Source organism: Salmo salar, chromosome 04 (genome assembly GCF_965601325.2).
Source record: "Salmo salar chromosome 04, fSalSal1, whole genome shotgun sequence".
NCBI classification, from domain to species: Eukaryota; Metazoa; Chordata; class Actinopteri; order Salmoniformes; family Salmonidae; genus Salmo; species Salmo salar.
In genome coordinates, this window is record NC_138294.1 from 47,886,474 (window position 1) to 47,907,086 (window position 20,613).

Consider the following 20,613-nt stretch of genomic DNA (forward strand, 5'->3'; position numbering starts at 1 on the left):
TTTTTTTATTTGGTGTCCTGGGCTCAAGTTGACCTGGGACAGTCAACGTTTTAGTTGCGTTTTGTCATGCGTGGCTTCAGGGCGGCAACTCGCTGAACTGGTTTCTTACTAAGCTCTCCCCCTCAGATAAGACGTTGAGCATGTCGTCATGGGACGTGCTCGTTTAAATAGGGGTTCCGTTAGATTTAATGGTCTGCCATTATCGCTTGGGCTTTCCTGTATCTGGTCTGATGAGAGCAAACCTCAGTCCGTCTCATCAGAAGTAATCCTGCTTACTGTAGAACCCAACAATTTCATCCAACAATAGACTGCTGCTTAGACTGGCGAGGAGCTTACTCTACAGTAGAGCCTTTGGGCATATTAATTATGTATCTACTATGACATGGTTTAAAAGATACGTTTGTAATATTTGACATGTGGTCTTTTTGAAGTTTGTAAGAGTGTAGAGTCATGTTTATGGAGTTAGCCAGGCCTAACTCATTATGCCAACCTCCTCTTATACCCTACATAAATGAAACAGCTGCCACAGCCAGACTCTCTGAGATGGTATTTGATGAATACATGTAGAGCGTTTCAAGTTGAAAACTCGTCTCCTTCCCTAAAAGGGTACATCCATGCCTCACTCCATCCTAGTGTCACCCAAAGGGAGCTGGCAAGTCTGCAGGCTGTCATCTCGGAGTGACCTGCTGCTGGCCCTCTCTGCCTGCCTGTCAATGTCCCTCCCTCCCGCCGCCACCCTCCTCTCCTGAAAAAACCCATTAGCGTTTGATTGAAAGGATCCTCAGCAGGGATGGGGGGGGGGGGGGGGCTTCCTTAAACCTTGTAAAGTGGCCACCTAATCCTTCAAGTACTGCCATAAATCAGCTCAGGATTACCATCGCTCTGCCATGCAGCCAGCTGCTCCCTGGCCCGGTCGCTGTGCCTGTCATCGGGCAGGGCACCAGCAGGCCACTGGCCAGGCGACGTGCTGCCTATCTCTGTCCCTCGCCCCAGTGTAGGGAGCTGTTAGCCTAGACCCAGGTGGGGCACGGCTCAGCCTAATGGACCTGCTGCTCCAGGGGTGGGTCAGGCGTGAGACAGCAGGGTAGCGTCCTGGCCAGATGGAGAACTGGCTTCCTAGTCATTTAGCCCCTAGTCACAATGTGACGTAACTTTGCCTTGAGGAGAGATTTTCTGCCAGACAACCTGATCCTAGGTCACAAGGAACATAGTCCATTTACATGGGGAGTGTAGCGTATATCACACGGGGGACATCTCACCAGGAGCCTTCCCTTCTGTATCTCACACAAATTCTCTCTCACATGGAGATCCATTTCACTGGGTCTTGGTTGATGGTGGGACGCTTTCCGTAACAACAGGAAACGCAGCAGCGTGGCTTTGGTTTTTATACATGGCGAATTTTAAGCTTGTGAAGCCATTACTTTTTTTCCTGTTAGGATTTGAAGAGGCTTTAATCTTTACCTTAATTACTACAGTCAATTTCACACCGCTTCAGAAATCATCTGATTTAAAAAAAAAAAAAAAAAATGTACCTCGCAGCCGCAGGATAGCTCATCTGATTTTATCTACATTTTCTAGTGAATTTTTTGGGACAGTTAATTGTGTCCCATGATGAAATCGGAAAAGGGATTGTGGATCTGTCTCCGTCTGTTCATTTCTTACATAAGTCACCAGCGATATCTCAGACACAGCTGGCCCAATTTTGATGAAACTTGGGTGAATTATGCATCTTTCCATAGAGACCCTGCATTTATTTGCAATGATCGGCCCAAGGCGGGAGCTATAGTAATTAACTCAAATTTGTTAGTCACACGCAATATCTGTTGACCCGGGGGGGGGGGGGGGGCGTTGCCTTGTTTATTACATGTGTGGGGTCCCATGGCTACTAGACTGTAATGATATTTTCTGCCCTAGACTAGATCTAGCTCACACAGACCATGTGACCTAGAATTGAGGTCACATTGTTTTGGAGGCAGGTTCAGTCTTACGCCTCTGTTCCATATCTCTGCCACTGCTTCATGGTGTCACCTTTATCTTCCCCGGAACGTTATGGTGACGCGTTCTCCTTTTTTAAACCCAACGCATTTCATCCCGTCTTCCTTGACCCTCCTTCACCCAGGGCGCGTGTTTGTTTTTAGCATCACTGTGAGCCGTTAGCGTGGCTATTGAAGGCCGGTCTCCCATCCAGGTTCTCCCAGGCGACTGGCGGAGGCCGCGTCAGCAGCCCGGTCACTTTAGGAGCCTAAAGAACCTTCTGCTAAAGCTGTTTGTCAACTCAACGATCCCAATGACCTAATGGCATAGCTCATCTGTGAAATGAAGTGCTGCATACCGGAGCTCAGGTCCCCATGAGTTACTGACCCTGTCATCAGTCTCAGTCCGAGGGATGATTCAGGCTTTTCAATGGCCTTATACGACTACGTCAGTGTTTGTCTTGCGATAAATTGCATCCTCTATGTGTTTTCCTGACAGTATTAGACGTAGGTTATTACAAAGCAATGAATGACTTCCCACTTGCTTCCCAGTCACTATGAGCTGGCTTACGATTGGTTTACCCTCGCTGTAACCCACCTTTCCCCTCTGCTCTCCTCTCCAGATGAGCGCGAAGCGGTGCAGAAGAAAACCTTCACTAAGTGGGTGAACTCTCACCTGGGCCGTGTGACGTGCCGCATCGGGGACCTGTACACGGACCTGAGAGATGGACGCATGCTCATCCGCCTGCTGGAGGTGCTGTCAGGAGAACAGCTGGTCAGTAACTCACACTCCCTCTGTCTTGCTGACTCCCGACCCTGACCCATCACTCACCTTGTTGGTCCTGAACAAACCCCTCTCTCATTCCTTCATTCTTTTCCTCCTTTGAGCCCTCCACCCTGCTTAACATGAAATCTGTCTCCATTCCTGTACGCCCTTCCTCTCCCTCTCAATTATCTTTCTCTTTCCAGCACTCTCTCACACAATCTGACTCTCTCCCGTCTCTCTCCAGCCGAAGCCCACCAAGGGGCGTATGCGTATCCACTGCCTGGAGAATGTGGACAAGGCCCTGCAGTTCCTCAAGGAGCAGAAGGTCCACCTGGAGAACATGGGCTCTCACGACATTGTGGATGGGAACCACCGCCTCACCCTAGGTCTCATCTGGACCATCATCCTCCGCTTCCAGGTACCATGTGAATCCTCGTAATGTTCTATACAATGCCTTTCTATATGCCTTTCTAGAGAGTAGAGGGTGCATGTGAATATTACCCCCCAGCCAGTACTGCCCTGTTCCTCACCTACACCACTCTTCCTAGTCCTATCATGTTCCTCACCTACACCACTCTTCCTAGTCCTATCATGTTCCTCACCTACACCACTCTTCCTAGTCTTATCATGTTCCTCACCTACACCACTCTTCCTAGTCCTATCATGTTCCTCACCTACACCACTCTTCCTAGTCCTATCATGTTCCTCACCTACACCACTCTTCCTAGACCTATCATGTTCCTCACCTACACCACTCTTCCTAGTCCTATCATGTTCCTCAACCCCACCTGGGTCACCCTGCCCAGTCCTGTCCTATTCCTCACCCCCATCTGGGTCACCCTGCCCAGTCCTGTCCTATTCCTCACCCCCACCTGGGTCACCCTGCCAGTCCTGTCCTATTCCTCACCCCCACCTGGGTCACCCTGCCCAGTCCTGTCCTATTCCTCACCCCCACCTGGGTCACCCTGCCCAGTCCTGTCCTATTCCTCACCCCCACCTGGGTCACCCTGCCCAGTCCTGTCCTATTCTTCACCCCCACATGGGTCACCCCACCCTGCCCAGTCCTGTCCTATTCTTCAACCCCACCTGGTTCACCCTGCCCAGTCCTGTCCTATTCTTCACCCCCACCTGGGTCACCCCACCCTGCCCAGTCCTGTCCTATTCTTCACCCCCACCTGGGTCACCCCACCCTGCCCAGTCCTGTCCTATTCCTCAACCCCACCTGGTTCACCCCACCCTGCCCAGTCCTGTCCTATTCCTCACCCCCACCTGGTTCACCCTGCCCAGTCCTGTCCTATTCCTCAACCCCACCTGTTATAGAATGCTCTGCCACCAAGGGTCACTCAGGCAAAAAGCAAGTTTAACTTAAAAAAAACTGCTGAACACAGTGTCTCTCCTCTATCTAAAGATCTAATTTAACTGTACTGAAAATATGAATATGTATACAGTTGGAGTCATTAAAACTCATTTTTAAACCACTGTCTTGTTAACAAACTATAGTTTTGGCAAGTCGGTTAGGACATCTACTTTGTGCATGACAAAAGTAATTTTTCCAATAATTGTTTACAGACAGATTATTTCACTTATAATTCACTATCACAATTCCAGTGGGTCAGAAGTTTACATACACTAAGTTGACAGCTTGGAAAATTCCAGAAAATTATGTCATGGCTTTAGAAGCTTCTGATAGGCCTTGCAATACAGGTACACCTCCAATAGGCTAATTGACATAATTTGAGTCAATCTTCAAACTCAGTGCCTCTTTGCTTGACATCATGGGAAAATCAAAAGAAATCAGACAAGACCTCAGAAAAAATATTGTAGACCTCCACAAATCTGGTTCATCCTTGGGAGCAATTTCCAAACACCTGAAAGTACCATGTTCATCTGTACAAACAATAGTACGCAAGTATAAACACCATGGGACCACACAGCCGTCATACCGCTCAGGAAGGAGACGTGTTCTGTCTCCTAGAGATGAACGTACTTTGTGTGCGAAAAGTGCAAATCAATCCCAGAACAACAGCAAAGGGCCTTGTGAAGATGCTGGAGGAAACAGGTACAAAAGTATCTATAGCCACAGTAAACAAGTCCTATATCAACATAACCTGAAAGTCCGCTCATCAAGGAAGAATCCAGTGCTCCAAAACTGCCATAAAAAAAGCCAGACTACGGTTTGCAACTGCACATGGGGACAAAGACTGTACTTTTTTGAGAAATGTCCTCTGGTCTGATGAAACAAAAATAAAACTGTTTGGCCATAATGACCATCGTTATGTTTGGAGGAAAAAGGGGGAGGCTTGCAAGACAAAGAACACCATCCCAACCGTGAAGCACGGGGGGGGCAGCATCATGTTGTGGGGATGCTTTGCTGCAGGAGGGAGTGGTGCACTTCACAAAATAGACGGCATCATGAGGCAGGAAAATTATCTGGAAATATTGAAGCAACATCTCAAGACATCAGTCAGGAAGTTAAAGCTTGGTTGCAAATGGGTCTTCCAAATGGACAATGACCCCAAGCATACTTCCAAAGTTGTGGGAAAATTGCTTAAGGTCAACAAAGTCAAGGTATTGGAGTGGCCATCACAAAGCCCTGACCTCAATCCCATGGAAAGTTTGTGGGCAGAACTGAAAAAGCATGTGCGTGCAAGGAGGCCTACAAACCTGACTCAGTTACCCCAGCTCTGTCAGGAGGAATGGGCCAAAATTCACCCAATTTATTGTGGGAAGCTTGTGGAAGGCTACCCGAAACGTTTGACCCAAGTTAAACAATTTAAAGGCAATGCTACCAAATACTAATTGAGTGTATGCAAACTTCTGACCCACTGGGAATGTGATGAAAGAAATAAAAGCTGAAATAAATTATTCTCTCTACTATTTTTCTGACATTTCACATTCTTAAAATATAGTGGTGATCCTAACTGACCAAAGACAGAGAATTGTTACTAGGATTAAATATCAGGAATTGTGTAAAACTGAGTTTAAATGTATTTGGCTGAGGTGTATGTAAACTTCCGACTTCAACTGTATATGAATAATGTGTAAATCGTATTTTTGTTGTCTCTTAGTGTCTTTCCTTTATTACTCTGTTTAATTTAACGGAATCGTATGTTTTGTCTTACTGTTCCGTACTTTGTCATGTATTTGTACAGTTTATGTGGAGTTAATGGGGACCCTAAGAAACGTAACTAAACCACCATTCTGTGGTATTCTGGGACGACTGTGGTTTCAGATGATGTAAATATTCGAATGATATTTCAGCGTAAAACATTTTTCTTCTCCTTTTTTTTAATGACATAATTACAAAAAAAACATCAAATGAATCGGCCCTAATCTCTGCTCTATTGTTTGACTGATAGGTTTGATGATAAATCACAATCCAAATACAAAGCTGCATGTAAGACTGATTTCAGTGAAGTCTTAATTACCCAGAGAGAGAGAGAGAGCTGGCTGAAGTGTTAAGTAGGCAGTGTGTCTGAGGGTACTCTGCTCTGCTAACAGATCCAGGACATCAGTGTGGAGACTGAGGATAACAAGGAGAAGAAGTCTGCCAAAGAGGCCCTGCTTCTCTGGTGCCAGATGAAGACCGCTGGGTGAGAAGGGGGAGAGAAACTGGGGAGAGTGAGAGGGGGGAGCGAGACATGTTCAATGTTCAAGGATGTGCAAGCAATGTTCAGTATGATAGAAATTAAATGTGAAATGATTAGAGATTTGAAGAACGTTGGGTTTCGAGAGCTTGGGACTATAATGTTCAAAATGTAGATATTGACATAGCCTTGTTTTGTTCAGTGTTGTCCACTTTATATAGTACTCGAACTACCACAATTCATGTTCAGTTCAAAAGAATACAAGAAACATTTGTCACCATTCAAACCAATTACGGTTCAGAGATTTAAAGCCAATTATCTCAGAATCATATTTTTGCATATGGAACCTTATCGTCCCAAGATCTCGGGTTTGTCAACATCAAAATAACCTAGGTACTGTGTCGTTGATGAATGAGCTGTGACCTTGTCCCTGCAGGTACCCCAACGTCAACGTTCACAACTTCACCACCAGCTGGAGAGACGGCCTGGCGTTCAACGCAATCGTGCACAAACACAGGTCAACGCCCTTCCCCTCTGTCACACTGTATGAAATGCTTCAGTCACTCATTTCAACAGTAGGCGCTGACATTGTCCATCACCTGACGCGCTTCCTGTGTGTTGTGACATAATCAGTCCAATACCGTAGCCTGTTGTACTTGCAGTGCGTTTCAGAAATAGGCTACCTGTTAGGTGACTATCCCCGTTCTCTATTTGGGTTTGACCCTCTTTTCAAACCCTCTACACTTTGGATAAGTGGATACAAATAAATTGGAATAAGTTGACCTAGATAACAGAAATAAAACCCACTGGTTTAGCATGTAAGGCAATGCCTGGTGACTCAACGCTGCCCACTGCTGGTGGCTCCTACTGCGTTACAGTGGGAGACGGGCCTCGAGAGCGTCGGGCCTTATCATGACTACAACTCTATAACAAATGGAAGACAATGTATTATTCTCATCGTTGACTCTTTATTTCTCACCTGAGGCTCAAAGTACGAGCAGATTTGAAATATGCTCTGAATGTGCTACAAGGCAATCATGTTAATTCTGTCACTGCCCTTTTTTTCTTATCTGATCCTATTCAAAGTGGAGCTGAGGGAGTGGAAGGGAGGATTGTTTCTTCAGAGCAGTTCTAATGTCGACGTTGACATGGTCCACAGTTACCGTAGAACTCACAGAATCATGGTGACATGTTGATGAAGATGCTATCTATCAGTCAATTGAAATACATTCATTAGGCCTTAATCTATGGATTTCATATGACTGGGCAGAGGCGCAGCCATGCGTGGGCGTTGGAGGGCATAGGCCCACTGACTTAGCAGCCAGGCCCACCCACTGCAGAGCCAGGTCCAGCTTTATTACAGACAGAAATACTCCTCAGCGCACCCCCCCCCCCCCCCCCCCAAGCGATCCTGCCAGGTGAAGAAGCCAGATGCGGTGGTCCTGGGCTGGCGCGGTTACACGTGGTCTGTGATAGTGAGGCCGGGTCGACGTACTGCCAAATTGTCTAAAATGACATGGGACCAACACTTGTTGGGTTTTATATTTTTGTTCAGTATATATGCGATTCCTTTCATTAAAAGCGACACCTGTGTTCCCTTCCAGACCGGACGTGATTGAGTTTGACAGCCTGAAGCGATCCAACGCCCACTACAACCTCCAGAATGCCTTCAACACCGCAGAGAATAAGCTGGGCCTCACCAAACTCCTGGACCCAGAAGGTGAGTCTGGTCAGAGCTCTGAGACAGGACATGGGTTGGGTTGTGTGTGTCCTCTGCCTTCCCCCAATGGCTAATGGCCACCAAGACCGTGCTCCTGTCCTGTACCGGGATAGCTGGACGTGGGGAGGGAGGATTACTGGAATGAATTAAAGCTTAAGTGAGAATAGGCACCGTATGGTCTGGCTGGGCACGGGACAGGGCTTAATGATGCCCTCTGACATCACAGAGGAAGTCCATACATGGTGAGGGGTCGGCAATGCTCCAGGGCCATCAATCAGGGCAGATTTAGAGAAGAGCAACGTGTGTTTAAGTTTTTAATTGACTGGGTTGAGATGGGAGTGTGTGTGTGGGCGGGTCTGTCTGTGTGTGGGCGGGTCTGTCTGTCTGTGTGTGGGCGGGTCTGTCTGTCTGTGTGTGGGCGGGTCTGTCTGTCTGTGTGTGGGCGGGTCTGTCTGTCTGTGTGTGGGCGGGTCTGTCTGTCTGTGTGTGGGCGGGTCTGTCTGTCTGTGTGTGGGCGGGTCTGTCTGTCTGTGTGTGGGCGGGTCTGTCTGTCTGTGTGTGGGCGGGTCTGTCTGTCTGTGTGTGGGCGGGTCTGTCTGTCTGTGGTGGGCGGGTCTGTCTGTGTGTGGGCGGGCGGGTCTGTCTGTCTGTGTGTGGGCGGGCGGGTCTGTCTGTCTGTGTGTGGGCGGGCGGGTCTGTCTGTCTGTGTGTGGGCGGGCGGGTCTGTCTGTCTGTGTGTGGCGGGCGGGTCTGTCTGTCTGTGTGTGGGCGGGTCTGTCTGTCTGTGTGTGGGCGGGTCTGTCTGTCTGTGTGTGGGCGGGTCTGTCTGTCTGTGTGTGTGGGCGGGTCTGTCTGTCTGTGTGTGTGGGCGGGTCTGTCTGTCTGTGTGTGTGGGCGGGTCTGTCTGTCTGTGTGTGTGGGCGGGTCTGTCTGTCTGTGTGGTGGGCGGGTCTGTCTGTGTGTGTGGGCGGGTCTGTCTGTGTGTGTGGGCGGGTCTGTGTGTGTGTGTGGGCGGGTCTGTCTGTGTGTGTGGGCGGGTCTGTCTGTGTGTGTGTGTGGGCGGGTCTGTCTGTGTGTGTGTGTGGGCGGGTCTGTCTGTCTGTGTGTGTGTGGGCGGGTCTGTCTGTCTGTGTGTGTGTGGGCGGGTCTGTCTGTCTGTGTGTGTGTGGGCGGGGGTCTGTCTGTCTGTCTGTGTGTGGGCGGGTCTGTCTGTCTGTCTGTGTGTGGGCGGGTCTGTCTGTGTGTGTGGGCGGGTCTGTCTGTGTGTGTGGGCGGGTCTGTCTGTGTGTGTGGGCGGGTCTGTCTGTGTGTGTGTGTGGGCGGGGGTCTGTCTGTCTGTCTGTGTGTGGGCGGGTCTGTCTGTCTGTCTGTGTGTGGGCGGGTCTGTCTGTGTTGGGGGGGCGGGGTCTGTCTGTCTGTGTGGGGGGGGCGGGGTCTGTCTGTGTGGGGGGGGCGGGGTCTGTCTGTGTGGGGGGGTCTATGTGTGTGGGGGGGGTCTATGTGTGTGGGGGGGCGGGTGTGTGTGTGTGGTTGGGGGTGTGTGTGTGTGTGGGGGGGCGGGTGTGTGTGTGTGTGGGGTCGTGTGTGTGTGTGTGTGTGTGGGGTCGTGTCTGTGTCTGTGTGGGGGCGGGTCTGTCTGTGTGTGTGTGGGGGCGGGTCTGTCTGTGTGTGTGTGTGTGGGGGGGGGGGTGTGTGGGGGGGCGTGGCTCTGTGTATGTGTCTGTCTGTGTATGTGTATGCAGAAGTGTGTGGAAATGAAATGTGGAGCACAGTGAAAGGATCAAGTGTAAATGAACTTCAGTGCTGAAGTATTGGCTGTCTCTCTTTCCAGATGTCAACGTTGACCAGCCGGATGAGAAGTCCATCATCACCTACGTGGCCACCTACTACCACTACTTCTCCAAGATGAAGGCCCTGGCTGTGGAGGGCAAGAGGGTTGGCAAGGTGGGGTACAACGGCTGTGTGTGTGGGCCTGTTACTGTTCTTGGGGCCCATCTTACCTCTTCTCTCCCTCCCAGGTGCTGGACTATGCCATTGAGGCTGACCAGCTGGTTGGGAACTATGAGAGCCTGGCGTCAGAGCTGCTGCAGTGGATCGAGCAGACCATTCTGACCCTGAACGACCGGCAGCTGGCCAACTCCCTGAGCGCCGTGCAGAACCAGCTGCAAGCCTTCAACACCTACCGCACCGTGGAGAAACCCCCTAAGTAAGACGGGGATACACCGCTGGGGGGAATTTAAGAACTGGGATGATGTTCTAGAATTGAACATAAATCTCAAGTTAACAGATATACATTTTCCAGCAGGTTGGAATCATAACTGCATGTATTCAATGGTTGGTTAGGTGTCTGACCTGGCTGTGTTGCTGTTCCTCAGGTTCACAGAGAAAGGCAACCTGGAGGTGCTGCTGTTCACCATCCAGAGCAAGATGAGAGCCAACAACCAGAAGGTGTACATACCCAGAGAGGGCAAGCTCATCTCTGACATAAACAAGGTATCACTGTCACTCTATTGTCCACCCACAGGGCACCTGAGGTGTTACCTTTAGTCCAATGGCAAGAAGTTTCTACAGAACAAATTCTTAGGCCCCTCCATGTTTGTTCCATTTGCTTCCGTTTGGGGTTCTGTTTGCTTCCTAATGAATACACCCTCTGGTGACACTGATGCCTTGTATGAAGGTGCAGTTACTTCCTGTTTAAATGCATGACGAGAGTAGAGCTTTGATAAACACCAGTTGACCCTACAGCCGTCTAGGATCATGAATAACACCCCTGGTTTAAGAGACACCTCCGACTTGCTGTGTTCTGATTGGCTCTGCAGGCGTGGGAGCGCCTGGAGAAGGCGGAGCACGAGCGGGAGCTGGCGCTGAGGAACGAGCTGATTCGCCAGGAGAAGCTGGAGATGCTTGCCGCTCGTTTCGACCGCAAGGCCGCCATGAGGGAGACCTGGCTGAGCGAGAACCAGCGGCTCGTCTCTCAGGTGACACACACACACACACACCCCTGACCTTGAACTGGCAAGGCAGGCGAGGAAGGATGGCGGTTATATTGTCTGTCTCTGTTGTCCACAGCCCAGAGATCACAGTAGTCGTAGGTGATGGTTGTGATGACTTTATTTTGATGGCGTGGACGGGCTTAGCGTCCTGCTGTCCTGCAGACAAGCCACTCTAATTATCTCAGTGAGGCAGGGGGGAGGGATTATCTACGCTTGTTCAGTAGCTTTATCACTGTCATAATTGCTACTGTCATGAGGTTATTAAACAGGCTACCGTTGTATGCATTTGAAAACGCTGACCATTTTGATCACAGATCATTTCATGACCAGTGCACACGCTGACCTCTTCTAACCTCAAACTGTCCTCTTGTCCCACAGGACAACTTTGGCGTGGACCTGGGAGCGGTGGACGCGGCGACTCGTAAACACGAGGCCATCGAGACGGACATCGGGGCATACGGGGAGCGCGTGGCGGCCGTGGAGGCGGTGGCCAGGGAGCTGGAGGCGGAGAACTACCACGACGTGCGCCGTGTGCTGGCGAGGAGGGACAACGTGCTGCGGCTGTGGGAGTACCTGAAGGAGCTGTTAGCCGCTCGCAGGGAGAGACTCAACGCACACCGAGACCTGCAGAGACTGCTGCAGGAGATGAGATCCATCATGGACTGGATGGGAGAGATGAAGGTACTGGAACATTATTCTCCCAGTGTACAAAATGCACACTTGGTCATGCTGTTCATCTCACACTATCAACGCTGCATGCCAGTCCAAACTCAAATTACTCCTTTCAAAATGGCGGCTTCTCCTGGGTGTGATGGGTTACAGAGGTTGATTGAGGTGGTCCTGACTAGGAGAGTCTGACAGTGTATTCTTAGCTCTTGGTCTCAGCTGATTCTCTTTCCCCTGCCTACCTTAAAGGGATACTTTGAGAATTTGGGCAATGAGGCCCTTTATCTACTTCCCCAGAGTCAGACGAACTAGTGGATATCATTTTTGTCTCCGTGTCCAGTATGAAGGAAGTTAGCATTGGCTCGCGAAACTACCTCTAACTGGCGTTACCCATAGACTTCGTCATTGCGCTATCTACTAGCAGTCATTGCACCTCAGAGAGATGGTATTGGGATTCAGAGAGCCTCACCTCATCAAACCCAAATGAGCGCTCTGTTTTCTAAAGATAAAGTCTCACTTATCAGTCGGCACAAAAGCTGGCCCCTCATTTACGATATTGACGGCTTGACTTAATCTATGTCTCTTAGTGATTGCTGCAGCTATGTCTTTTACTAATGCTCCCTGCCATTAGCATCTCATTAGCGGCACATATTAACTACTTGCAATCCAGACATGGTGACTGAATGTGTTTCTAACCTCTTCCTGCTCTGTGCTCTCTCAGGGTCGTCTGCAGTCCCAGGACAGTGGGAAGCACCTGCACGATGTGGAGGACCTGCTGCAGACTCACAACCTGGTGGAGGCAGACATCTCAGCCCAGGCAGAGGGGGTCCGCGGGGTCCAGGGGGCCGCTCAGCGCTTCACCTCGGACCAACAGGGTGAGACTACAGACCTGCGCACCCTCACTAATATACACATGACAGTCAGTTACTGCGTACGTGTGATTATGGTAAAGATAGCGTTCGACGACTATGCACTGTGCAGCTTTCATGCATCACGTAACTTATGAGGAGGAAGGAATTTCTGGATTTATTTGGATGCCTCTTCACCGATAACCATTTAGCTAATTCCCCTTATCTCTCTCAGTCTACAAACCGTGTGAGCCGGCGCTGGTGGGAGAGAAGGTGTCTCTGCTAGGGCGGGCCTATGAGGAGCTGGGCCAGCTGGCTGAGGAGCGGAGGGTGCGCCTCGAGGATTCACGGCGCCTCTGGCAGTTCCTGTGGGAGCTGGGAGAGGAGGCGGCCTGGATCAGAGAGCAGGAGCAGATCCTGTCAGGAGGAGACTGTGGCCGCGACCTCGCCTCTGCCCTGCACCTCCTCAGCAAGCACGAGGCCTTCAGGGACGAGATGGCAGCCCGCTACGGCCCTCTGGGCAACAGCATCGCCGCCGGACAGACCCTGGTGGAGGAGGGACACATTGGAGCCCCAGAGTGCACTGAGAGGATCGGGGACGTCCGCGCTCAGTGGGCACACCTGGAGAAGGTGAGCAGGCAGAGGAAAGGAGGTAGACCGGTCTGGAGAGAGAGAATGAATTGATCGATTTCAGAAGTGGTTCCTCTTGTTTATATGCTGATTCCTTCTCTCCCCCTCCATCCCCAGACGTCCCAGCTGAGGGAGCAGCAGCTGAAGGAGGCGGTGGCCCTGCACCAGTTCCAGACGGATGCCAACGACATGGAGGCCTGGATCCTGGAGACGCTGCGCCAGGTGTCCAGCCAGGAGGTGGGCCACGACGAGTTCTCCACCCAGACCTTGGCCCGCAAGCAGAGGGAGGTGGAGGAGGAGATCCAGAGCCACCGCACCCTCATCGACTCCCTGCACGAGCAGGCCCTCAGCCTGCCCCCGGTCCATGCTAACTCCCCTCAGGTCAGTTACCCCTGGAACAGCATATCAACCAACGCTCACTAGGCTAGTGCACCGTGCTGTTTCTCCCTCTATTGCTCTCTCTCTCTGACACACACAAACACTGGTCCATACATATTACATAAAGACTCTCAATGTCTCCACTTTTAAGTGAGACATATTTTATTTATCGCTCCCACCTTGACTTGTTATTGACTCTGCTCGGAGGAGCGTCCTCTGACTGAGTGGTTGTTGCCATCTGGCTGTGTGTAGGTAGAGGGCCGTCTGCCTGCCATAGAGCAGCGTTACCACGAGCTGGAGGCCCTGTCTGCGTCGCGGCGTCAGGCCCTGGAGGGGGCGCTGGCCCTCTACCGCATGTACAGCGAGGCGGGCGCCTGCCAGCTGTGGGTGGGGGAGAAGGAACAGTGGCTGGACGGCATGCAGATCCCCACCAAACTGGAAGACCTGGAGGTGGTGCAGCAGAGGTGAGCTGGGGAAGGGAGGAGTGTTCCAACGATGGGATAGGAAGGAAGAGGTGGTCATTAGGCAGTGATTTAAATAGCCTTTTGACTTCATATGGATCAGCATCCCACCTCGACAACTTCCGGTGAAATTGTAGTGCGCCAAATTCAAATTAAATTACTATAAATATTTAACTTTCATGAAATCACAAGTGCAATACATCAAATAAAGCTTAACTTGTTGTTAATCCAGCCGCCATGTCAGATTTCAAAAAGGCTTTACGGCGAAAGCAAACCATGCGATTATCTGAGGACAGCGCTTAGCACACAAAACAGTACAAACAGTTAGCAGCCAAATAGATTAGTCACAAAAGTCAGAAATAGCAATAAAATTAATCACTTACCTTTGATGATCTTCGTATGGTTGCACTCAAGACTCCCAGTTACACAATAAATGTTCGATTAAGTGCCTCTTTATATCCAAAAACCTACATTTTGTTGGCGCGTTTTGTTCAGTAATCTCAATGGCTCAAATGTGGTCACAACGAGCAGACCAAATTCTAAATAGTATCCGTAAAGTTCATAGAAACATGTCAAACGATGTTTATAATCAATCCTCAGGTTGTTTTTAGCCTAAATAATCGATAATATTTCAACCGGACAATAGCGTCGTCAATATAAAAGGAAAAACAAGAAAGGTGCGCTCTCGGTCGTGCGCAGTAACCAGCTCTGGGGACATCCCAGGGTCCACTCACTCAATGTGGTCATTCTCCCTCATTTTTCAGAATAAAAGCCTGAAACAATATCTAAAGACTGTTCACAACTAGTGGAAGCCATAGGGAACTCAATCTGGGTCATAACCATTTATATGGTGGATAGGCTTTCAATGGAAAAACACCCATTTCAAAATAATGGCACTACCTGGATGGATTTTCCTCAGGTTTTCACCTGCCATATCAGTTCTGTTATACTCACAGACATTATTTTAACAGTTTTGGAAACTTTAGAGTTTTTTTCTATCCAAATCTACCAATTATATGCATATCCTAGCTTCTGGGCCTGAGTAGCAGGCAGTTTACTTTGGGCACGCTTTTCATCCAGAATTCCGAATGCTGCCCCCATCCTAAAAAAGCTAATTTGGTATTGATCTGTGTACTCTGATCATTGTGCTTCGTTAAGTGGAGTGGATATCAAACTGAATCTCTCCTTTTTACAGTACAGATGTGAATTCGGGTCTTTTTTTGGTGGAATGGCAGAACAACGTTTGGGGGATAGAAGCTCTTCCTATGATAATATTTCCCTTCTAATCTCCATTGTAGAGACAAAGCAATGGGAACATGAGATAGAGTGTTGAATGTACATCCCTGTGTGTGGCTGCAGGTTCGAGACCCTGGAGCCTGAGATGAACAACCTGGGGACTCGTATCTCTGATGTCAACCAGGTGGCCCAACAGCTGCTGGGATCAGACAACCGCAGCAAAGAGCAGATCCACCAGACGCAAGACCAGCTCAACAACAGGTTAGTAGTACTCAACATGATGCCTCTCAGGCATGCAAATACACAGCCCAGAACAAGTACTTTTATTTGAATGGTTATTTGTAAGAACCAAATAGTCGACCAAATTGTATTTGAGTATTTTCAAATACCTGGGTTAAATGCATGGGAGTGTTTTTGACTCTGTGTATTTCTTTTCAAATAAAACATATCTGAATACTTCAAGATATTTGAAATAGTATTTGAACCCAGGTCTGATACACTCACATGAAAAACACATATACCCTCTGATGCATAGCCAATACATTGTATGAAGTGAGCAGTGGAAACAGGTCATTGAGACTTCCCCTTGCTCTGGTCCCCAGGTGGAAGGAGTTCCAGCGTCTGGCGGACCAGAGGAAACAGGCCCTGGAATCGGCCCTCAACATCCAGAACTACCACCTGGAGTGTAACGAGATCCAGAGCTGGATGAGAGAGAAGACCAAGGTGATCGAGTCCACCGAGAGCCTGGGCAATGACCTGGCTGGTGTCATGGCCCTGCAGCGTAAACTCACCGGCATGGAGAGAGACCTGGAGGCCATTCAGGTACGGCAGGGAGACGGGTCAAAGGTTATGGAGGTGGACAAAGTTAAACCACAGCATCAGATAATGTTTTATAGTGATCAGTTGAGTCATTAACTGGTTCACGTCAGTACTTTTATCATTTTATGCCATATGATGTTGGTGACACTATTTGTCTATTTTCCATATCTTTTCAGGGTAAGTTGGACGACCTGAAGAAGGAGGCAGAGAAGCTGGCTGAGGAGCACCCGGACCAGGCAGAGGAGATCCATGCCCACCTGGGGGAGATCCAGGAAGTGTGGCAGGAGCTCAACGCCACCATGAAGCGGCGTGAGGAGTCTCTGGGCGAGGCCAGCAAGCTGCAGGGCTTCCTCCGGGACCTGGATGACTTTCAGTCCTGGCTGTCCCGCACACAGACCGCCGTGGCGTCCGAGGACATCCCCACCTCGCTGCCAGAGGCTGAGGGCCTGCTCTCCCAGCACGAGAGCATCAAGAACGAGGTGGACAACTACAAGGAGGACTATGAGAAGATGCGGGCGGTGGGTGACGAGGTGACCCAGGGCCAAACGGACGCCCAGTACATGTTCCTGGCCCAGAGGCTGCAGTCGCTGGACACCGGCTGGCACGAGCTGCGCCGGATGTGGGAGAACCGCCACAGCCTTCTGGCCCAAGCCTTCGACTTCCAGAGCTTCCTGAGGGACGTCAAGCAGGCTGAGGGTTTCCTCAACAGCCAGGTGAGGACCAGGACACCAGTGGAGAAGAATCAAAGACATCTATTGTCTATCTCGATGATGTTACTAATAGTTCTCTCTCCTTCTGTAGGAGTATGTGCTGTCCCACACTGAGATGCCCTCCAGCCTGCAGGGGGCAGAGGAGGCCATCAAGAAGCACGAGGACTTCCTGACCACCATGGAGGCCAGCGAGGAGAAGATCACGGGCGTGGTGGAGGCCGGACGCCGCCTGGTCAACGACCTTAACGCCAACTCTGACAAGATCCAGGAGAAGGCCGACTCCATCCAGGAGAGACATCAGAAGAATAGGGAAGCTGCAAATGAACTCCTGTCTAAACTGAAGGACAACCGCGAACTTCAGCACTTCCTGCAGGACGGACAGGAGGTACGAATCGCCAACTGTTACAATAATAATGGCGGTGTGATACATTTTGACACTGTTTGCCTTGTAGTACATTTTTTAAAATAAAACCACAGTCAAAGCAATTATCCTGAGGCACATGCATTGAGTAATATCATTTTTCTCTCTGCAGCTGACTCTGTGGATCAATGAGAAGATGCTGACAGCTCAGGACATGTCGTACGACGAGGCCAGGAACCTCCACAGCAAGTGGCAGAAACACCAGGCCTTCATGGCTGAGCTGGCCTCCAACAAAGACTGGCTGGATAAGATCGATAAGGTATGATCATAAAACTATTATACGATGAAAATAATAAGTGGAAAAAGCAGTCCAAAAGATGTGGGTGCCAGTATTCATGCTTTTTCTAACCCCTTCCCCATGCCCCTGTTAGGAGGGCCAGGCCCTGGTGACAGAGAAGCCGGAGCTTCAGCCTGTAGTCCAGCAAACTCTGGAGGGCCTGCAGAGCCAATGGGAAGAGCTAGAGAACACTACACGCACCAAGGCTCAGTGCCTCTTCGATGCCAACAGGGCAGAGCTCTTCACCCAGAGCTGCTCTGCTCTGGACGTGTGGCTGAAGAACCTGTCAGGGCAGCTTCAGAGCGACGACTTCGGCAAGGACCTGACCTCCGTCAACATCCTGCTCAAGAAGCACCAGGTGGGTGACATTACACTGTCGAAGCCAGTTGCCATACTCCTTTGTGACCATTTGCGTGGAGAAGTGTCCGTATCGAAATGAAAGAGTAATAACAAACGTGTGTGTGTGTGTGTGTGTGTGTGTGTGTGTGTGTGTGTGTGTGTGTGTGTGTGTGTAGATGCTGGAGCACCAGATGGAGGTGCGTGAGAAGGAGGTGCAGTCGCTGCAGTCCCAGGCGCTGGCGCTGTCCCAGGAAGATGCTGGTGGGGCCGTGGTGGAGGTGGACAGCCAGCAGAGACGTGTCACTGACAGCTTCTCCCAGCTCCAGGACCCCCTCAACCAGAGGAGGCAACAGCTGCTGGCTTCCAAGGAGGCCCACCAGTTCAACAGAGACCTGGAGGATGAGATTGTGAGTGGGACCACCTGACTCTAAATACAGAGATGTACAAAATCATCATGGTTTTTTAATTTACTTCCTCCTGTCTGTCGGTCAATTAGCTATGGGTGAAGGAGAGGATGCCCCTGGCCACATCCACAGACCATGGGAAGGACTTGTCCAGTGTGCAGCTTCTCATCAAGAAGAACCAGGTACACAGATGAGAGAGGAATTTTAGGGAAGAGTCTGGACAGTAGGAGGGAAAATAATGCAACACTGCAACACCTTTTATTGTTCTGTTTTCCAGACTTTGCAGAAGGAGATCCAGGGCCACCAGCCCCGTATCGATGACATCCAGACCCACCGCAGGGGGATGTCCCCAGGGCAGGAGGAGATGGACGGGGGGAGGCAGTCTGCTCTGGAGGGCCGTCTGGCGGAGCTCCGAGACTCCTGGGCCCAGCTCATCGCTGAGACAGACGAGCGCCACGCCCGGCTGGTGGAGGCCAACCGCGCCCAGCAGTTCTACACCGACGCTGCCGAGGCCGAGGCCTGGATGGGAGAGCAGGAGCTACACATGATGTCAGAGGAGAAGGCCAAGGTGAGAGGAGAGACAGGCGGAAGTTAAGCTCCGTCTGTCTTAATGGAGTCTATCATGCGCTCTCTACTGCTGTGTCCCTGGCTTAATGGCGCTAACTCCATCTCTGTAACGTGTGTGTGTGTGTGTGACCCAGGATGAGCAGAGTGCTCTGGTGATGGTGAAGAAGCACCAGACATTAGAACAGACCCTGGAGGACTACGCCCAGCCCATCCACCAGCTGGCCAACAGCAGCCGCACCATGATGACCAGCGAACACCCAGAGAGGTGAAGGGTGGGGGAGGGCAGTTAAAAGCTAAATACATCAAACTAATGCCACTTCGCAATAGGATTTAACTACAGCCACAATGTCTCAGTCATTACAACTGGCCTGACTCACTCACTCACACACATATATATATTCCCTGCTGTTAGCGAGCGTATCAACCTACGGCAAGCCCAGGTGGACAAGCTGTACGCGGGGCTGAAGGACCTGGCTGAGGAGCGTCGTGGGCGTCTGCAGGAGAGGCTGAGGCTGACCCAGCTGAAGAGAGAGGTGGACGACCTGGAGCAGTGGATCGCTGAGAGGGAGGTGGTGGCTGGATCCCATGAGCTGGGACAGGACTACGAACATGTCACCGTGAGTGGCTTCCTTTCACTTCCTCATACGTTCAATTACGTACTAACACAACACACACACACACACACACTTAGTAACACAACACACACACACACTTAGTCCCACACACACACACACACACACACACACACACTTAGTAACACAACACACAGGCACTAATTGCTCACCGGCAACTTATTTTTTCTTCTGTCAGCTACCTATGATGATAACCTGGGATTGTTGTCCATATTTAAACCTCTTCTCCTCTCAGATGCTGCGGGACAAGTTCCGGGAGTTTGCTCGGGACACAAGCACCATCGGCCAGGAGCGCGTGGACGGCGTTAACGGGCTGGCCGATGACCTCATCGAGTCGGGTCACCCTGAGAACGCCAGCGTGGCGGAGTGGAAGGACGGTCTGAACGAGGCGTGGGCCGACCTGCTGGAGCTGATCGACACGCGCACCCAGATGCTGGCCGCCTCCTACGAGCTGCACCGCTTCCACCAAGACGCCCGCGAGGCGCTGGGGAGGGTCCGGGAGAAGAAGGAGGCGCTGCCCTCTGACCTGGGCCGTGACCTCAACACCGTCCAGCACCTCCACCGACAGCACACCGCCTACGAGCACGACATCCAGGCCCTCAGCGGACAGGTAGGCTGCTGCTCTTTTAAACTTCTGGCTGCACAATGAATTTCCCTTCGGGACAATAAAGATATTGAATTCAATTGGATGAACTCGGCACCATATCAAATCAAATTTATTTGTCACATGGTTAGCAGGTATTAATGCAAGTGTAGCGAAATGCTTGTGCTTCTAGTTCCGACCATGCAGTAATATCTAACAAGTAATATAACCTAACAATTCCACAACAACTACCTTATACACACAAGTGTAAAGGAATGAATACGAATATGTACATACAAATATATAGATGAGTGATGGCCGAACGGCGTAGGCAAGATGCAGTAGATGGTAAGAGTACAGTATATACATATGACATGAATAATGTAGGTTATGTAAACATTATCTAATATAAATAATATAAAGTGGCAAGCGATAAATTGATTTACATCAATTTTCCCATTATTAAAGTGGCTGGAGTTGAGTCAGTATGTTGGCAGCAGCCACTCAATGTCAGTGATGGCTGTTTAACAGTCTGATGGCCTTGAGATAGAAGCTGTTTTTCAGTCTCTCGGTCCCAGCTTTGATGCACCTGTACTGACCTCG

The 20,613-nt window shown here is 50.3% G+C and overlaps 1 protein-coding gene across 6 annotated transcripts in view; it reads left to right on the forward strand.

Moving 5' to 3' along the window:
* The window catches only part of LOC106603118 (spectrin beta chain, non-erythrocytic 1), a 97,059-nt gene that overhangs the window by 66,326 nt on the left and 10,120 nt on the right, over positions 1-20,613 (forward strand). For all 6 annotated transcript variants that reach the window (XM_014196369.3, XM_014196370.3, XM_014196373.3 and 3 more), the window contains 26 exons: positions 2,597-2,748; positions 2,984-3,157; positions 6,241-6,332; positions 6,763-6,843; positions 7,931-8,046; positions 9,878-9,990; positions 10,065-10,252; positions 10,422-10,539; positions 10,866-11,024; positions 11,418-11,720; positions 12,427-12,580; positions 12,789-13,183; positions 13,301-13,564; positions 13,814-14,025; positions 15,382-15,519; positions 15,861-16,080; positions 16,254-16,790; positions 16,879-17,172; positions 17,321-17,467; positions 17,580-17,843; positions 18,001-18,231; positions 18,321-18,410; positions 18,506-18,796; positions 18,930-19,060; positions 19,208-19,412; positions 19,663-20,037. In XM_014196369.3, the coding sequence (XP_014051844.3) occupies positions 2,597-2,748; positions 2,984-3,157; positions 6,241-6,332; positions 6,763-6,843; positions 7,931-8,046; positions 9,878-9,990; positions 10,065-10,252; positions 10,422-10,539; positions 10,866-11,024; positions 11,418-11,720; positions 12,427-12,580; positions 12,789-13,183; positions 13,301-13,564; positions 13,814-14,025; positions 15,382-15,519; positions 15,861-16,080; positions 16,254-16,790; positions 16,879-17,172; positions 17,321-17,467; positions 17,580-17,843; positions 18,001-18,231; positions 18,321-18,410; positions 18,506-18,796; positions 18,930-19,060; positions 19,208-19,412; positions 19,663-20,037 (5,444 nt within the window). The remainder of the gene's footprint in view (positions 1-2,596; positions 2,749-2,983; positions 3,158-6,240; positions 6,333-6,762; positions 6,844-7,930; positions 8,047-9,877; positions 9,991-10,064; positions 10,253-10,421; positions 10,540-10,865; positions 11,025-11,417; positions 11,721-12,426; positions 12,581-12,788; positions 13,184-13,300; positions 13,565-13,813; positions 14,026-15,381; positions 15,520-15,860; positions 16,081-16,253; positions 16,791-16,878; positions 17,173-17,320; positions 17,468-17,579; positions 17,844-18,000; positions 18,232-18,320; positions 18,411-18,505; positions 18,797-18,929; positions 19,061-19,207; positions 19,413-19,662; positions 20,038-20,613) is intronic.